At 41.0% G+C, this 20506-nt stretch overlaps 1 protein-coding gene across 1 annotated transcript in view; it reads right to left on the reverse strand.

Annotated features, from left to right (window-relative positions):
- cacna2d3 (calcium channel, voltage dependent, alpha2/delta subunit 3) overlaps window positions 1-20256 on the reverse strand; it is a 33203-nt gene extending 12947 nt beyond the window's left edge. Inside the window, exons 1-12 of the mRNA XM_070902105.1 lie at window positions 20129-20256; window positions 18188-18269; window positions 14459-14575; window positions 12422-12481; window positions 7869-8031; window positions 7163-7294; window positions 5169-5229; window positions 4875-5025; window positions 4612-4686; window positions 4435-4524; window positions 1937-2050; window positions 801-879 (exon numbers count right to left, since the gene is read on the reverse strand). Coding sequence (XP_070758206.1) covers window positions 801-879; window positions 1937-2050; window positions 4435-4524; window positions 4612-4686; window positions 4875-5025; window positions 5169-5229; window positions 7163-7294; window positions 7869-8031; window positions 12422-12481; window positions 14459-14575; window positions 18188-18269; window positions 20129-20256 — 1252 coding nt within the window. The remainder of the gene's footprint in view (window positions 1-800; window positions 880-1936; window positions 2051-4434; window positions 4525-4611; window positions 4687-4874; window positions 5026-5168; window positions 5230-7162; window positions 7295-7868; window positions 8032-12421; window positions 12482-14458; window positions 14576-18187; window positions 18270-20128) is intronic.
- Between the last annotated feature and the right edge of the window lie 250 nt (window positions 20257-20506).

A 20506-nucleotide genomic window follows, 5' to 3' on the forward strand; every position in this document is an offset into this window, starting at 1 on the left:
TTTAATAAGCGAAAGCAAAATATAGATCGCAGCAATCGCCATTGGTTAATTCTTCTGCAAACTATCATCCGAACAATTTAAAAGATGCTTTATTTGCGTTAAAATGCTGCACAATGGGCCAACTAGTCGTTGGGTAAATCTGTGACATTATCCAATCTTGTAACTTGACACTATAGATGTAAAATAATAGAGAAAGTACAATATTTCCTCCTGAAATGTAGTGCAGTAGAGCTATTTACGTACCATACAATAGAAAGTACAAGTAGCTCAAAATTAGTACTTAAGTAAATGTACTGACATTACTGGACTGTACTGAACCCCTCAGGAAACAGGAGCCATTTGACTTGGTGTCAGCTCCTGATGTTGCTGACAATGACTCATATTGGACATGTAAGGTTATTTCACAGTGGGGGTCTGTATGGGGAAGGATGTTTGGGGGCTCGTCTCCCAACAAGCCCTCTGTGATCTGTTTTCCTGGCTGCGACTTTCCCTTCCAGAGGGCACTCATCCGGAGCGCTGACACGTGGGAGCCATCAGCAGCGAGCAGCCGAGGGGGAGACACTCTGACAGGAAGAGGGATTAGAGCGGATTGACCTCTGACCCCCGCCAAGTGCCACTTCATTGCCTCTTGGCACAAAGACTCTGAGCCAGCACATACACATGCATGCACAAACACATGCACAGCCAAACCACACGGATACCCACACATCCTCAACCTCAAATCATATGACTCCACAGAAACACCACATCAGGGTGTATTCGACACTCTGACATGAAGCTGTTATCAAAAAGTCCCAAACCTTTGTTGGCACAAGCCATCCATTTGAGGTTATCAGCAAATGCAGACTCTCGTCCAATCAGGTAAGGGAATATTCGCACCTGTGCAGAGGACACATAGATGTCGACAGTTTCAAAGATGGAGGGGAAAAAAAACATGCAAAGTGATGTGTCTCCTCAGTGCTTTATCTTCCTGTCCTGATTCTATCTGGCTTTGGTGCAAGAAGTCACTGCATGTTTCAACATCCTCATGAGGAAACGCTGAGCATTAAGCTGCTTTTCCCATTTCTTTCCTTTCTGTCTTTTGTTTTCAGTGCATCTTTGTCAGTAAATTGTGGATTTTTTTCAGTTTGCACTCTCTGCAGTTAAATTCAGTTTTCTTTTGTTGGGGGTTGTGCATGAGGGCATGTTCCACTGTCCTTTTAAAGAACGCTGTGTGACACTTTGCCAAACCTGCATGGCTCATTGGCTCCAGATGCTTTGCTAAGCATAAAGCATATAGAAAACACTGAATGGCTGCCATATAGCGGCCCTGAGGGTGTATGGGGGGGGGGGGGGGGGGTCGGATAGCCTGCCAAACACTGCCCTGTACGCTGCCAAACACTGCCAACACACATATGCTTGATAAGACTGAACAAAAGCCCCTGAGCTGTTGTTTTTATTGCTTTCTGAGTGGCACAGCAGTCCATTTCATTTCAATTGCATTTAGGTCTTACAAAAGGGAGGCTAACAAAAGATTTTAAACCCAGCGTTGAGTCCAGGAAGAAGTGTGGAGAGAGCACAGCAGTGGGGGGACGAGGACCAGAGCCTTCGAGACCGAGCTGCTTGTACATACTCTGTCCTTGAGAGCAGTTAATTTCCCATGTTTTATTCCTCGTGTGGGGAAATATTCCTCTGTAATGCACCACCACGTTGAAAAAACATCATATTGACATGGATTTTACATTACAGAGTTATGAGTGGTAATGAAGTAAGAAACCAATTCCTCAAAACGTCAAGACAGGAGCTCCAGCTGACATAAAGTATTAAAATGTACATCTATCCCCACTGGAGGAAAAGTGCAGAGCAAGCAGAAAATTCAGAAAAAGGACATTTACAACGTGAGAAATTAGGCACTGTGGGGAACAGGAGAGAGAGAGAGAGCGAGAGAGAGACTCACCTTCCTTTCTGGCCAGTTGTACTTCTCAAAAACGTCGTCATACATTTCAGTTGCCCCGTCGGTCACAAGCATTATGGCCTGGCTGCACACGCTGCCACGTCCAGTTTGATTAAACTGCAGAAAGAGAGAAAACACATAAAAGACATACATTAAAAACCTCAAATCATATCTGTGTTGTTATTGAAACACTAAACAAACTGTCTGTGTCCACTCTGTATGATGATGATGTCTGATATGGAAGCTGTGCAGTCATCAGTCAATAAAATACAGATAATGTCTAAATAAACCAGAGGAGCGCGGTACACTTTATTCTGATGCCAAGAGATGCATCGCAGTAATTAAGTGGTTTATTGACCTGATACAGAGTAAATGTGGAGAGAAAGAGGAGCATGTAGTGACACGATCACAGGATAAAACCTGCTAAGCTGCACTCAAATCAAACAACTCTCTCACGCACACGAACATGAAAGAAAATATAACGCCATATTACCACATTTTTTTGCATTATAATATATGCCACGTTCATGTTTACAACTGTCTCACCACAGCAACAATATCTTTTGGTGTTTTATAAGTTCATGTGGTCTGGGCACTTGTATGTGCATGATAAAATAGATACATAACATAACATACAGGACAGCAAAGAAGTGTGTGGAGCAGTCAGTGAGGCTGCACTTCAGTAAAGAAAACAGCGAGGATGAAACACTTAATCCAGATATTAAAGATTAGTTAGAAACAAACAGTGTGCAGCAAGTGCTCACAAAGCTATTCAAATTACATGAAATTAACTCTAAAGTTTTGTCTGATATTAAAAACTCTTTAATTGTAAACTTTAATTTTCATGTTCAATTACCTGTAGAATGAATAGGAAATCAGCTGTAGAAAGATCATCCACAAGATTTGAATGTAATAAAAATGGAATTGTTTTGCTCATATTACAGTTTCTTTTCACAGCAGACAGCTAAATGGAATTCAGCTTTCTTTAATTCTATTATTTACACCTGTGCTTTTACATGTCAAAATGTCTTCTGTGGAAAAAGTCGGTCCAGTGTGTGACAATCACCTCCTCGTCAAGCTCAAGAGGTGATTGGCTGACAGTGGAGGGTCGACAGCTCATCTAGTGCACCTCTAAAAAGATGGCATGTGTGCTTTATCCCTTTTCTCTCTTCCTTCAGCTGGCGTCCGCCCTGCATCTGTTTCTTTTCTCTTTTCCTGTTGTTAATTTTAGTTATGTTTAGTTTAATAAATGATGTTGTTTTAATATATCTTTTACGTGGATGCCCCTTTTGTCACATTCCCTGAGTGTCAAGAGTTATTATTGAAGATGTTCATGTCCTCTCTGCTGCTGATCATCTGTCCTTTAGATAAGCCTTTGTTTGGATGTATATAATGCCATTTGTTTCAGTGTTGTAAGTAAATAAGAATTAGTACACCTAAATGTTAATGATAAAAGACAATCAATAACAGGGATAATGAAGTAATCGATGTTGATAAAATCTAATCAATCCTAAGCCTTAGTTGTTTGAGAGGTAAATCAATGATCTTGTTCTAAAATCGTGGCTTACATATTTTGTGATGGTAAAATATTTTATTATACACTCAGACTTTTTTTATATTTCAGCACTGCTCTTACTCTGACTAAGACTGGATGTAAAATGATGGAGTGCTCTTCAAGTGTTTCTTTTTGATTTGGTCTATGATAAGCTGTATTCACTGTGCAGCGGTGTAACAATGAATTTCAGTAGTCGGCTACTGGCTACCTGATTACCATATTCATTGCAGGGCTTTAATTAATCTGACAAATGCAGAGGTAAAAGCTGCAGTCCCTCAGCTTCAGCGGGCGCCGCCAAAGCTCGCCTGAAAACAGGGAGATAAAAGGAGTGCGGCGTGGCTCCTGGCCTTATCTGCTTTGTGTTCCAATCAGCCACATTATTAATCACTGACATTAATTAGAGCCATTAATCACGCTTCAGAATAGATGTGTCCGTGTTTGGAGGGCGGAACAGGGATAGCGCTGGAGCGTTTCGACAGGCGACACACCTCCCAAGCGCTCAGATATATTTGACCAGAGTGTGCTACTTTTTATGATTAGCTGAGAACACGTGGAGTGTTGTACTTGAACACTTTCTGTCACTGAAAACAAATGTGGCTTGTAAAATGAAAGTTCTGCTAATGTTCTGGCCGAGTGGAGTCCGTCAATTAAATGAAAACAAAGTGCGTTTGTGATAGCTGGGCACAAGCACACACTTTTTTTTTTTTTATAATGTTAAATGAATGAATAAATAAATGAATCATTTTGTGAAAACTCATGAATACTCAACAGCATTGCCTCATAATCAGCAAACAGTAAAAAATGATTCAGTTGATCTGCTTTCTGATACATTATTTCAGTGGAATATAGACAGGGAAGATTTGTGTTTGCACAGCCTCCCTATTAAACTGACAGTCACAGATACAGAGCAGGCTCATGTGAAGAGGTTTACTGTACTGGAACTTACATCATTCAGGATTGTGAACGCTTCGGCCAGAGCTTCACCCAGCAGCCCGATCCCTTTGGCAAACAGCTTGTCCAGATGTTCACGGAAATGCTAACAGATAACGAAAAAGAACAAAGAACAGTTTTAAACACAAATCACACAAATTCGACCTGATACAATCCACTGATGGCGACTCACATCTTTATTGGTTCTGTCGGCTCGGACCAGCGTCCCATTCAAACAAGGCTCAACATAATGGATCTCCTGATTATACTGAGGAAATACAAATAACATTTAGATAGATTAGAATTGTCCATGGAAGTAAATACTTAACAGAAACCATTTTGTTAAGATGAAAGACAGCAATAGAATCTATGATTACAGAGATTTAGGGCCGAGAGATGCACAAACAAAGACACAAACGGACAAAAAGGTGACGGTTTAGTTTCACTAAAACTTACTGCAATGATGTTGAAGAAGTCGTCGTCTCCAAGAGTGTCTAATATGGAGGAGACAGTCTGCCTGGCGATGGTCAGCCTCAGTCCTTTCATGCTTCCACTAACGTCCACTAAGATAACAACATCTTTAGGAGACGTTGCTGCCTGAATGTACCTGAGATAGAGATAAATTACACATTTTGATACCTGGTGGTGTTGCAGTAATGAGGGAAGAATAAGAAAATTAATACTTTATTCACAAACAATATGATGCACACCACAAGAGCAGTACATTTTATCTGGTATGTAGAGGCTTACCACTTCCTGTTTCTACAGTCAAAGCCAATGACACCATGTTCATCTGGATGCCACTTCACTCCTGGGATACAGATCAGGAAGTCAATTAAAAGAAAGTATAAGAGACAGAAAATCAACATTTTGCAGTGGATAAACACGAGCACACTCACACCTCTGATATATAACCATAACACAGGTCTGTCGGTTCAAGCTGTAACCACTATGTCTCACTGGGACCCATCAGTTGATGTACTGCACTGTGCTGCTGTACTCCTGTATGTATGAAGCTTACTGTCGGTATTTAAAATCACCACTAACACTTTACACATTCACAGGGAGGTTACCAAAAGCTCTTAATAATGAAAAGCTTCGACTTTGCAAATTGATGACCAATAATTTTGTTTTGTATGTATTGAACCCTATAAATCAAGGGTGGAAGAAGTAATCAGATCCTTCACTTAGGTAAAAGTAAAATACCACATTATAAACATATTCCATTGCAAGTAAATGTCCTGCATTCAAAAATTTACTAAAGTAAAAATACAAAAGTATATCGATATGGTATATAAATATATCAATAGTAAAATAACTCACACAGAAGGCCTCTGTCAGTTCATTAGTGCATTAATGCCCTGAAAACCTCTTCTCTCAGTCCCTTTTTACTATGAGCAAGGTGGTCCTACAAAAAGACCAAGTTTTCTGCAAGTTTTAATTATTTCATATGAGAGATTTCCGTATTTTTTGTTTTCTGTGTTCTTTAGTTTTGTTGTTTGGTCTCCTCACTGGTTTGAAGTGGGCGGGGCTCAGATGGAAGTAGGGGATGTCACGTACTTCTGAGCACCAATCAGGATTTAGCGACACTGGAATCAAAATCTGATGACAGTCGTTTGCTCATGTTGTCAGAACTGTCCATCAAATCTGATAAAACCACACCTGCACAGTCCTGATGAAGCAGACTTGAGTGTTAAACCCTTAATAAATACTAACTAAAAATTTTTTTTTCCAAACCCTTAAATTTGATTGCAAAATGCATCATATTTTATAAACTGATAATATGTTTTGTATGTAAAATATTAATCTGAAAGGTAACAAGTAACTGTAGGGATGAAATAAACGTAGTGAAGTAAAGTACAATATTTCCTTTTGAAATTTAACAAAGTTAAAGTAACGTAAAATGGAGTACCTATAAAATTGTAAAGTACTTGAGTAAATACTTTCCAACAGTTTAAACTACATATTGAGGGCTCAATCTATCTTTGTTAACGTTTTCACTCTTTCACAAGAGTTCAGTGAAGTGTGATTTAAATGATGAATATGTTAGTATGTTGTAAAACACTTTTTATGAATTTCTCCTAATACATTAAACATACAGAGTCTATATCTGCATTACAATATCATCAGTTGTATCTTCGCTGCCACACCGCACTGAGCCCTCCGCCTGTTTCATATCATTGTTGCGGTCTGATGACTTCGGTCGGATCCAGCAGCCGTGCGCTGTTCCTCGGTACTGCAGACCCACTCCAGCAAATTCTGATTAATTACAGTCTGTATATATGCATCCTCTCTGATGGTCTGTAAAATTACAACATTAGCCAAATTACCCTTTTAGTAATTCTAAATCATTTGTTCTGATCTGGGGTTTTTTCCTGCACTGACGGCTGATGGCTCCCTTGAGACAAGCCTTTCTTTTCCCACACACACACACACACACACACACACACACACACACACACACACACACACAGTCATGTTTCCATCACTTCAGAGGACATTACATTGACTTACATTCATTTCCTGGAGACTTACCATAACCATAACCACTACTTGCCTAACCCTAACCAAGTCTCCACCCTAGAAATTAATGATTTACGTTATGAGGACTTGTCCCCATAAGGAAGGTGAGTCCCCACAATGTGACTGTGTAAACAGATTTATGTCCCCACAATACACGCTCCCGCACACACACACATGGACAGACAGTGAAACAGGACAACTGACAGACCGACAGCACTCACCAGGGTACTGTCTGAAGAAACCCTTGGCGCTCCCAAAGTACTGCCAGATTAGTGTTGGGTCTCTCTCAAAATTATCTACAAATACTTTATTGAGAGCCTCGGACCAGTAAACTCCGTTCACTATGTCAGGATCTGAGGAGGAGGACGTAGAGAGGGAAGAGAGAGAGAGAAAGACAAGTAAATTAAATTGTGATAATAGTAATTGTCATCCTGGTCACCATTACCGAGTGCACAGTTGACCTTTGTCCCTTATTGACCCCCCTGAAGGAGACACAATGCCCGTGACTAAATCCTCCCCTCCTCTCCTCCTGCTGGACGAGCCTCCCTTTGTGCTGTGAACAGAGAGTTATGGGCAGTCCATTATAGCCAACAAAAGCGGCCCTGGCGATACAAAGGGAGAGGGTGACACACTCAGTTACAAAACAAGAAGCGACTGAACAGCTAGCGTATGACAAACATCTTTCCCATCCCCCCTCTCTGCCCTCTTTAGAGTCTCTGTGAGAGGCCTGTAGTTGCTTTCTCTTTATGTCTGGACTGTTACTGATCCCCCAACTCCACTTCTCCCAGCCTGTGACACTGATGCAGCTTCAGCTACCATTTCTCACTTTCACCACTTACTCTCCCTCCTCCTCGGCTCACAGTAGGTGAAAAACACTGGCACGATCCTGCCTTTAGACTGTGTGCAGGCTACCGGTGGAGTCCTCACCTTTGTTGTACATGTTGGTGGGCACCTGCACCACACTGAGGCTCAGGTTGACCGACAGGTTATTGAAATGGTCGTTGGGCTCCAGGAGGAACTCTCCTCCCAGCTCGACGTTATTGCCCGTCTCGTCCACTTCATTGATCAGCACGGCGTTGAAGTACTCATACTGAAGAAAAGAGTGAAGACGGCAAACGTTAACTGAAGCCTGCAGAGACGTACGTGTGCAGTCATAATTTACATTATTCTTTCAGGTCTAAAACAACTATAATAACAACGTTGATATTAATACTTTAAGGATAGGTTCACATTCTTCCAAGTCTATCTTAAAACAAAACTCACATGCCCAAATGTATATTGAAAACTGTTTTTTCTTGCTGTAATCAGTCCTCCTGTCAATACTGACCATCAAGAGATCCCTTCCTATGTGATTTCAACCTAAGTGATGGGGCAGAAAATCGACAGTCCTTGTTCTGAAGTTCAGTTGAAGTCTGAGCAGTCTGAATTAGTCAAATCGAGGGAGTGTCTTTCAAAGTTACAGTCTTGGAGGGACATTAATACAAAGACGAAACCCAGGACTGATGATTTTGTGCCCCCTCTTTTACGTTGGAATCATGTTAGGAACAGGAGGAACAATTACAGCAACCAAACCCTGGTTCATTGCGCATATGGGAATGTAAGTAATGCAAGTATTGACTTGAAAAAAGGGGGTTAGACAATTTTTCCTCATGCAGGTTATGCCGTTCCACCACAGATTATTTTTCAAATGCACAATAATGTGTGCTTAGTCTATAATGGTCCACCATAAACTATCAGATCAGAAATCCTAAAATCAGACAGAAGTAAAAAAGGACAGAATGAAGAAGTCCAAAATAAAGCATCACAATAAAACCAGAATTGTAGGGTGTAGGTGGTTAGAATATACATTATAGCATGGCTTTTCACAATGTAGAAATATTACATTACATTGATTTGTACAATGTAATGTAATATTTTTGTACAATTTCCCCCCGGGGATCAATAAAGTATTTCTGATTCTGATTCGGAAGAGCCTTTTGTCCAAAATGACAAATTATTTCCCCCACATGCACACACTGTTTGAGAGCAATTTGGGGTTCAGTGTCTTGCTCAAGGACACTTTGGACAGGAGGACAATTAATCTGCTCCACTGCCTAAGATCGCTCATAATTAATAAACCGTAACATGTGTGAATGAGCGCAGATTTTTTTGTGCATTTCTGTTTAGTTTGGGAAATTTTAAAAAGTGTCAAAAATGCGCATTGCAGCAGTTGTAATTGTCACCAGTCACTGAGGTCTAAGAAGGACCTGGACTTCATGACTGCCACTGAAAAGTCTGGCCTCACTAAAGTGAAACCCAACAGTTTGTCTGTCCTGTCCTTCACTGCCTACTGCTGCAGAAGAAAGACTACCTCATCCTGTTTGAGCGGCCTCTCTGTGGCCTCTGGTCCTTATTGTCTGCACTGAGAGGGAAAGAGAGAGAGAGAGAGGGAGGTAGGGAGGGAGAGATGGGTGATGGACTCTACAGCATCACACTCGGGGGAGGCCACGCGGGCATCACCATCAAGCAGCCCCTGACAGCTCATACCACGCCTGAGCAGCTCTCTGACGAGCTGCGGCAGGCGGTGTGGAGGGGAGGTGGAGGGAGGGCTGCGGAGGGGGAGCAGCAGCAGGGGAGAGAAACGTGCACCCTCAGCAGAACTGATAGTGCTGTAGAGAGGCACGTTAACCACCAGGGTTATTACCGTAGAGCAGGCCATGGGACACTGCAGCTCTCCGAGACGCCCCACTTACTCTTACACCGCTGCAGTTAGCTGGAGGCCCTACTGCAGAGATCTGCCCTCCATTACAGGCTGCTGGGCCTTACTGTAAACCAGACTCCAAGATCTGGACACCCTGTGTCCCAAGAAATAAGCTTTATTCTGAAGGTTTTTAAACAGACCCTGACTCTTACTGCAGCTGTTATAACCAACAGCTTCATAGAGTCCAAACTAATTTGTTCTGAAGCTGCCTACTTCCCTGATGTTACGGATCACATAGTTCAAGGGGACGAGTTCTTTAAGATGTTAAGTTATATTAAGTAATATGTGATTGTAATAACGGGATTCTGGAAAATATGTGCTCAGCGCATGAGCAAAATATACTTTGAGCAAATCATTTAGAGTATTACTCAGTATTTTTATGATGTGTAGAAACCACCAAGATAGCAGCAGGCAATTAAAAATGAAAATCATGTGGATTTTAACATTTTCAAACATCCCGCTCTCCCATTCATTTTTTTCTCATTAAAAAAAAGTATGAAATACAAAGTAAACAAGGATTCCTAAATTACACAATAATGTTTACTCTTTACTTTTTGATCAAATGTTTCTGGGGCAGAAATTTAGGCCTTTAACTTGAAGCTTGACAAGGTTTTAAAGTTTAAAAGCACACATTTAAATTCTGTGTGCCTTTATTTAAAATGTCAATTTAGATTTTCATATTTCTGAGGCGTTGCTGATTTTTCAAAGTCTGTAAGATGCTTTTTCTAGACCCACATAGGCTACATGTTGAAAGTTGAAAGCAAAAGCTCTGTTAGCAGCTAACACTAAACCAAAGAAACATTACAGTAAATAACATTTCTGCGGTAAGAGCCACATTTCTGTTGCTCCATCTCACCTGATCTGCACACCCTTGAACTGCGGACTGCACTCGGGTCAATGCAAAACACCCGACTGTCCTGACACGAAGCAGCTGAGATAAGAGCAGCCGGCTTATCTCATTGTGGTCAGTGAAATGGTGCGTGAAAAATGTGCGGTGTCAGGGGAGGCGAGGCTGGCTAAATGATGCCATGAGGAGTAATATCATGACATCACATCATTATCACAGTTGGATATTGAATTTACCTTATTATTTTTTATGGCCTTTAAGATGAAACAGCTGTGTGATAGGCCTGTGCTGTGTGTCAGTTGCTTCAACAAAAATCAAAAGCTTTTTATTGTAAGAATTGCTTTTTATGAGAAACACATTCATGTTTGTGATGACGCTATTAAAATGCAATGTACAGAGATATTAGAGAGATTTGTCTATGGCAAAATATAAAAAAAAGCAAATGCAACTATCATAAAATGATGTAATGTTTACAATGTTTGTGACATAATATTATATATAATTGAATTAATACTGTTTTTTTTATATTTGAGGAGTCCACATATATATAGTTTTATTTATGGACCACGGTTTGGGAGTGAAAGACACCAAACTGTCAATTAAGTATCTGGAGAAAATGGAAACCTTGTTTTCTTACAGTAATAACAGCCCCGATATTATTCAATAAAAACATGTAATGAAAACAAGTCCCAAACATGCAGAAATCCTTCAGTAAAATGTGTCTTTGTGAGCCATATTGTAGAGATATTACAATCTAAGTATTTTCAAAGATGATGGTGAAAACAAAATATATTTCCTTTATTATTAGTTAAAAAATGGCAGTAGTATTTTCTGTTTAAAAGGTTTTATAGGTGCAGTCTACCTGTCTTGTTACGGCTGTGTGAGCAGCAGAGAAACGGGTACCGAACAAGGTGACTGAAATGTATTCATAGGATGTAAATGCTTCTATTAACTGTAAAGTGCCGCCGTTATATCAGTGTTTTGTTGCTCGAGTGGGTTTCCAATCTTGAGCCATGAAAGTGAAACAATGCGCCGCGCAAAATAGTTTCATTTATCTTTGTCCACTGGACAGAGAGAGAGAGAGAGAGAGAGACAGAGAGAGAGAGAGAGAGAGAGAGAGAGACAGAGAGAGAGAGAGAGACAGAGAGAGAGAGAGAGAGAGAGAGAGAGAAATACTGCATTCCCTCTGCAGACGCCGAGGAAGCTCAGTGCACCCTGGAAATCCGCAATGAGAGGCGCTAATGTCCTGAACAGAGTCAGAGCACACGAACACATCCTGTGAAATATAATTAAAAGTAAAACAAATTCAGGCCGACTTCTGTCTCCGATTTCCCTCTATGATTCAACCTTTAATAACTTGAGTACAATACAGTATCCTCTGAGAAGTGTTAGTACTTAAATCAAAATATTTACCATGCATTACAACCTGCAGCACAGCCTTTAATTCTGAACATAAAAGCAGGGCCCTGGCGATAGATATTGATCACCGTTTCTCTGATAGCCTGCAGTGTTACAGTTAACTTACAGGCGCTGCAGCACAGACCTGCTCATGAGCTATGATTACACTTAAAAACAGTCAGCGTGAGTTATGACGTTGTGGCGCTGCAGCCTTCAATGTGTGCGCCATTGCTTATCAAAGACGTATTATGTATCAAACCGCTGACGGGACATCAGCGTGAAGGACGACGCCGATGCAATTAAAGACTTTAAGGGCCTATTACCCTTCTCTCTCTCTCTCTCTCTCTCTCTCTCTCTCTCTCTCTCTCTCTCCTTGCAGCCGCTCCTCCCCAGACCAACTTAAAAATGATTCATCCAGGTCCAACACAATGACACACCACATTTTTAATAATTGTCTTCCTTTTTTCCTTTTCTTTTGTTCGGGACAAACCTCACCTGCAGGTCGGGATTATCCTCGTGCTGATGGTGCGCTTCTTCTGCTGCCTCCACGAGCCGCTGAGCAGAGAAGAAACGTTGGTTAAAAAGACTAGAGCTATTACACACACTGTAATATTTATAAAAATATATGTAAACGACCCAATCCCTATATAATGCACATGCATATTTACATTAGGCAATAAACACTATTCTTTAAGACTTCCCCAAAGTCTTCTAGTAAATCCATCTATCCCGGAAGTTTCTCTCCACTCTGCAGCTCAAGTCTCAACAAATGTCATTCCCTTGAAGAAGAACATGATCGAGGACCAGCCAGCCTTTAGATTCATCTTTGAATCGACAGCATGTCCAGCTTTTGTTTTTAAATTGAACTCACTAACAGAATATGTTGCCAGGACTCTTTCCCTCCTTGACAATCCTTATAGTATTTTTTTAAGGGCAAAACGAATATGCATAAAATGTAGGGCACTACTGTGCGAGTGCTGCTGCTGAGATGATTGATGGAGGCAGGTTGGAGCAGGATTTCATACCAAAGCAGCGATAGCTTTTGTAATAACTGGATTCTGGAAAATGTGCTTGGCTCTGTGTTTCCGGGGAAATGCCACCTAAACGTTACAGTCACTCTCTCTCGCCTTCAGAGCCGAGCAGGTAATTAACGTCTGTCACATACGTCAAAATAACTGCTATACAAACACAACGGGGGCGTTTGCACCGACTGCTGAGCGGCTGTGGACAAATTCAATTGACCTCTTGGCGAGTTGCCGTGTCGTCAGCAGTTGGCGAACAAAAAAAACATCATGAAATAAATATAATGTTTACTGATTTAAGCGGACAATATTGTGGCAGGGTTATGCATAATTTCCCATCTCATGAAATGTACCTGCCGCGGCCAGACGCCTCACCTTCAGCTTTATTGAGGTCACTTCCTCATTTTCCAAACTCGCATTTCAATTTGGAGAGGCGTGATGACGTCATCAGATTAGGATTTATCACACCTGTGCTGGTGTAGGTTTTTCCCCCAAAAAACAGCCAAATTAATCTGTGCCTTGAGCCAAAAACGTCACTTAAATATGTTGATGCGTCTCAGGGAATCAAATCAGGTTTATTGGGCCGACATTAAGCGCTGTCCTATGAGTGTAATTTATAGGCTGAATTGTCTGCACACGTGGGATCAGGCGGGCGGAGATAAACGTTATCATTTCCCAGCAGTCCCTGCGAGGTCCAGCATTAAAAATGGTTACAAGCTCCTTTGCGCTGAGGTCGCAGACAGGCTGCTGCTGCTGTGAGGCTGACAGCAGCTCAGGCCTGGACTGTAATAAATGACATGCAAGACCATATCCCGAGCCTTTCACATCAACATTAAATACAGATTTGATCTCTCAACGTTGCACAATAGTCTGGTTTTCCAAGTGCTCCAATCTCAATTTAGGGACTGTACGAAATTCTTTAAAGACCCCATATTTATTAGCATTTTCTTTAGACCCTAGAACATTGCAACACCCTCCCCACCTAATATAAAGTGTTCTCCCATTTAAACATTAATATATTAACAAAAATAATAATTTTCACAAAGACACCAAATCTCACATTAGAAGTTGAGTTAGTGATTGCAAAAATTATATCAAATGCAACAAAATGCTACGTCTTCAAAATGCTGGGGCTTTAAAATATTTGTCACCCCAACCCAGATTCCAAATAATGAAATAAGGATGAATTAGATCAGATGATGGTCGCCTGTAATGATCAGACATCATAACTAATCCAGTCACATGGTGCCTGATAACCAGGCATGTTGGAGACTCAAAGGGGGCTCTTTCCTCGAGGCAGGTGGGTCAAACATGAGGGTATTACCAAAACTTAAAAGACCCTCCCTTCTGCAAAAAGAAAAAAAACACAACCCTCGCTCTTTTCTGACGCTCCCCCTAACCCTCTAATAATTTACACACAGTCCCCTTTGCCCTAAAATAAAATAAAATGAATGATTAAATAAATACAGAATAATATGCTTTCTTCAAACATATTTAATATTTTACCCACCCTGGTGGCCTCTGCTTTTTTCCGGAACACTTCCTCCATCTTCACAGCCAGGTTTTTGACCAGTTTCACACCATCAATTTCTTCCACTCTGACTGACTTTTCAAATTCTTTATATTTCTGAAAACAACCAGAACAACAAAAGTGTGGCATTGACAGAGGGAACAACTGTAAATCTGTAAATAACACTGACTGTAAGAAAACATACTGCAAACTTATTGAGCTCACGTGGCTGATTAACCCATTGGGAGTGTCTTAAATGTCCACTTAATAAGACAAGAAAAGAAAAAGATAAGATAAACATCTTTTTTTGTGAAACTATAGTTTCCCTGCATCCACTCCAGAGAGGTGGGGAATTGTTAAACAAGGCTTATAAGCCTTCACATGTTGGCTGACAAGCTGCATGCAGCCAGTCTCAGATGAACGGATGATAAAACCCTGCTGCAACACAGAATGATTGATAGTCTTTATCTGGTCTCAGTCATTGGCTGCACATGCTGCTTCTTACTCTCTGATTGGCTGGAGATGGCCATGTTGGGTGGCCTGGGGGGGGAGCGGGGACTCTGGATCTGAAGGCTATGCATGGTAAGAGGGTAATTGAAATGGAGTCAAAGCACAGGAGAAAGATAATAACGTGTCAAGCTTGGGCGATTCACGGTAATGAACTACACCTCACATAATGCTGATTCTGCTGGATGCACAGGACCTCCAGTGATACAGAACAAAGCCCGCCACAGCTCGGAGGAATATAGTATTACATAATCCACACCTGCCTGGCACACACACATGCATCAAATAAAAACAAAAAGCTGATCCTCTCACGCTGTCCAATCAGCCACATCATATACACACACACACACACACACACACACACACATACTTCCAATAACCTTATCTAAAAATAAACATAAGCCACGTCAGGCTCGTAGCACACATTCAAACACATTACACATTGTGTGGACAGGACGCACACAAAAACACACACACGCCGGTACATGAGGCGACAAATTACCTACTGAAAGGAAGAGTGTGGGCTCGCAGTGGAGCAGAACAGTTCATTTCACGCCTGTCCTCCCCGCCTCAGCACCCCGTGTCCCCAGACCCCCCCCCCCCCCCCCCCCCCTCCTCCTCTTCTTCCCTCACACTCCCCTCATCAAGAGGAGGTGAAGCCCCATCCATCAAAAGCACTGATCATGATTATTGATTAGAGTAATGACCAATGCAGGAGTGAGGCCTGCTTGCCGGGAGCCTGAAGAGTCCCAGTGTTTCCCCCCTTTTGCAGAAATCTTAGTAAAATCGGGTAATTCACCATAAAAGCATCTAATGATCAGCCTTAATGACCAGCCCCTAACGACCCGTCAGCTCCCTCTCAGCTCACTGCTTTATGCTGACTGGCTCTGCACAGCTCTCTCCAGACATGCCTCCATGAACAGGAACACGAGCAAAGTGCTTACATACACACAAAAACCAATCTGCAGGGCAATATTGCAAAATGTTTTTGTACAAAGATGAAATGCATATTGGGTAACAAATAGAAGGACAGCGTTTCAGCTTCCACCACACATTTGAACTTAAATCTCATTTTATATTAAGGAACTGTCACCTCAGTGCAAGGAGGTCCTAGGTTTGGACCCAGGAGACGCTTTCTATACGCAGTTTGAACGCTCTCCCCGTGTTTGCGTGGACTTCCTCTGGTTGCGCCGCTTTCTTCCCATCCTCCAAGACATGCAGCGGAGTTTTTAGGATTAATCCTGCTATTGCCCTTGACCGAGGCACTGGCCTCAGAGCTGGAGTTGGTCCCCGGCCGCGGCGCTGTGATAGCCCACAGCTCCTAAAATAGTGAGGATGGCCAAATGCAGAGGGTTAACAAGTATCACAGGGATTCATGTAGTAAACTTAACCTACAGGAAGAAAGAGTTGTAGACAGTTATAGACAGTGTCCCATACAGGATTTATATTGTACATGAGTAAAAATGCACACCATGTTCAGTGAGTGATCAGAAAAATAGAAACCACTGTGTAATAGAAACTGTAATGCAGTCCTGTAACAGTTAAACTCAGTTGTCAGAGAGGCGTTGATTCAATCCTGTGGTCACTTTTGAGGTTGTAGTTTGCGTGAGAGATGCATCATTAAAAGATGTCTCCAACAGTTTTGTTCTTCTATATACTGTGCACGTAAATGTGATCGACACAGTATTGAGAGCACCCATCAATACACTGCAGTTCAATTTAACGCCATGCCACAAACTACAGCCTCACGCCAAAGAACTGAGTCAACATGCAAACAGCTGAAACAGAAATACTAAAACTGGACATTTTAGGTGACTGTATTGTACTGTGATTCAAACCCAGTGGTGCTCTTTTCACTTTATATACTCAAAACTAAAGACCAAACAAAGTATTGTGTTCAACCTGACGAGTTTTTAGTGCTGAGTAGACGGAAACGAGACCTGGGACATCGGAGTTTAAAACGTTCTTATAAAAACATTATTTAGTTCGGATTTAACCTGAAGTGTTGTTGACCTACTGTATATGTTGGAGGTGTGATAGATAGATATGCAGATTCTCAACCCCATTATTATAAACTCATGTTATGTGGAAAGCTTTTATCAGTATACAGTATACAAGTATCATATATATACATATGAATATATATATCTACACTTGATATGTTAGGCTGCATTTTGATGCAATTTTCCTTTTACTTTTGATAGCCATAAAGACGTGGTGTGCTGGGTTTTAATATATGTCACATGGTGTAAGTATCATATAGCCAGTTTAAACAAGTAGATACATACGTAAAACTGTCACATGTAGGGCTTCTGTAATAACTTTACATGATATAAATACGATATAAATACATGATAACTTTATATTTTTTGTGGCTTGTGCAGTCTGGGTCTATGTTTTTATCGTCTTGTGCGTCTCTTGTGTTTTCTTTCTTTTCTCTTGTTTTGTAAAGCAAATTGTTGACTTCCTTACTTATTGAGAGGGAATTTGATTTAATTCTTTTATTAGGATTTGGTGCCTTTTAAAATGCCATAAGATATGAATGTAAAGTGTGTACAACAAGTAACCTTTCACACACACACACAGACTGGGTAAAGCAGACTTAAAACCCATTATAAGCATGTTGATGGACAGTTCACTTTTCATCCACCTGACTCGACTCTGACCACCGCAGGCCTGTGAACACAGAGCCCACCTTTGACATTGAGTGGTCAGAAAGTTAAATCTGCTGCACTGGGTCATCGCTCATTCTCTGCTGGCGTCACTTGTTCATCATATCAACCCCCACCACCACACTCTAATTCAATTTGTCTCCTTGTCGCATTCATATCCAGAGGTTGAAACTCTTGACTCCAGAGAGTTAACTGGAGAGATGAGATGAGAGGGGAATCAGAGCCGTGGTTAATGGGCTGTATCAAGTACAAACACACATGCTCTCTCGCTCTCTCTCTCTCTCTCACACACACACACACACACACACTCTCTCTCTCTCTCTCTCTCTCTCTCTCTCTCCCACACACACACATTGAGCTCTGTCTTTGCCAAACACACCTGAGTCTCCTCTAAAATAACGCATCAGCATTCAGCTGAGACACCAAAATGTCTCTGCAGCCATTACAGAGGGAATGCAGCATTACAGCGCACAACGTGTGTAACTGCATGACCATCAGACAAAGGAAAATTCATTTGTGTTCACACAAGACTGGAAAATAAGGAGACTACCTTCTGCAGTAGTTGGGATCCAGAATATTTTGCAGAAATGGATTTAATTTCTCCACCAAACGCTGAGGCCCAGAGCTTCACGCTAGAACACAAAAACAAGACAAATGAGTGAGTTTAGCCAACAGTCTCACAGATATTATGGAAAAATGAACATAAACATATAAAAATAAATACATAGAAAAGTAAGAGATTGAATCAAAAGAATTATTTGAATTAAAAGAAAATTTAAGTTATTAGGTTAAATATGGTATTGCAAAAAAACACCATTTATAACAACTGATGAGAGATAGCAGCAGTCATGTTGGTAGGTCTGAATCTCTCATGTCACCTTCTCCCCACTGAATACTCCCAGTCCTCTCTTCACCCCAGCTGCTTTTAAATGCCTTTAATCTCTCCTCAGCTGTCATTTTTTAGAGCATTTTTTTCTCACACGATCAGTCAAAAGATTATCGCCGAGGCCCGGTGTGCCCGACCTTCACTCTGCTGACAGATGATTGTACTTTTGATGATCTATACTGTGGTTATTGGAGCTTCTTCTATTAAACTGTAATGACTGTATGGCAGTGAAATACTGTACCTTCAATTTAAAAAAAAGTTGAATGTGACCGTCCTACACAAAACATAGATGCTGCTTTACGACTGAGGCCTGTTTTAGGAATTCAAAAATTAAAACTACATCAATTAATGTATGTTTAGAAAAATGAAGGATTTGTAGTTATGCGTGTTGGTTAAACTGTTCTCGTCTGCAGAACCAACTTTTCAAAGAAAAAACTCAGAGGTATTTAAGCACCTTTTCAGTTTCTAAAAGATTCCTCAAACTGGAATAATTTAATCTTTTGTTTTCCACAGGTTTGCAAAATTATGATGTAATATTGTGTTTTTTAAACTAAACTAACCATTTAAAGACCTCACAGAAAAATATCTTGTTTCACATTTTTCTAAGGTGCTCCATAGAGCACCTGAACTTCTAAATAAGTTTGTGCACAGACTCTAAAAATATGTAACTCTGGCTCAAGTGTTTTCCGGTGTGAGATTAACTGTTTGAATCTGTATTCACAAATTTTGGATTTTCCATAGTTTTGTGTTTAAATTGTTTTAGGTTGAACTAAGGAAACACAATCCTGCAGAAAAGGTCTCCCAATCTGCAGCAGATACAGTCTGATTTAGAGAGAAAAATGTGATTCACTATCAGCTCCTTATTGTTGTTATATGTGGACAGTTGGGATTTTTTAGATTACACCTGTAAAGGTAGAAGTGGGTTTTCAACTGTAACAATTTACAGTCATCAGAAAAGCTTGTAAAACTAATTAAAAAATGACCTGTCCTTTATGAATTTGAAGTATTATGCATACATTTTTTAAAAAGCCTTGTTTTTGGCAGAACCATACAGTGACTAACATTAACACGTATTATTTCTGACTAATTGATAACATATCATAATTATTGTCATTTTATTGATTGTATATAATGCAACCATATAACAAAATAAGAATAAAAGAAATACAGAGTTAGATGTAGTGTTAAACTCTTTGCTGAAGCAGTTTAATCAACATGCTCTATTTTGAAGTTCTCCACCTTCTGTGATTTTTTAAATCATGCTGCTTATTTGCTAAAATCACATGTAATTGTTTCCTCCCACTAATAGCATCACTCTCTAAATGTTGAACTATACCTGTAATATGGCCTGTGTTGAGGAACACAGACAGAAATCTGTGGTTAAATTAAATTAAACACGGTGGCCAAGACAAACAGATGCATTTACAGCATGCATGTAATCTCCCTGTTACTGGAACCTGTTTAAATACCCTTAAATGAATTTAAAAAACAAAATGTCAATTTAAAAATGCTGCACTTCTGGTGGCTACATTTCCGGCCTGGAAGAGATCATCATGTCAGTTAATCCCCGCGTGAAACAAAGTTGCAGAGCTGCTTCTCACTCACACTGACAGAGGGATCCCTTGCTGGGACCCCGCCACCTCCTCCACCACGTTCAGGCCGACGAGGATCCAGAGCAGAAGCAGGCTGGTGCTGCACGTGTGCGAGAGCAGGATCCTCCAGTCCCCCAGCATCTTCAGCTCTGCTTCAAAAAAAAAGATCTGTACAGTCAAATCCCGTCCCGGCAGCGTGCTGGATGGACTGCTGGACCCCGGTGCACCGTCTCCAGCCGCGGCTCTGCCTGCACGTAGCCTACTGTATGAGAGAGAGAGAGAGAGAGAGAGAGAGAGAGAGAGAGAGAGCATCACCCTCCAGCCTCCAGCCTCTGCTCCTTTCTCTGAAAAGGGAAACCCCCCTCAGTCGACTCTCTGCTGCAAGACTGAC

This window comes from Enoplosus armatus, chromosome 3, assembly GCF_043641665.1.
Source record: "Enoplosus armatus isolate fEnoArm2 chromosome 3, fEnoArm2.hap1, whole genome shotgun sequence".
Lineage (NCBI taxonomy): Eukaryota > Metazoa > Chordata > Actinopteri > Centrarchiformes > Enoplosidae > Enoplosus > Enoplosus armatus.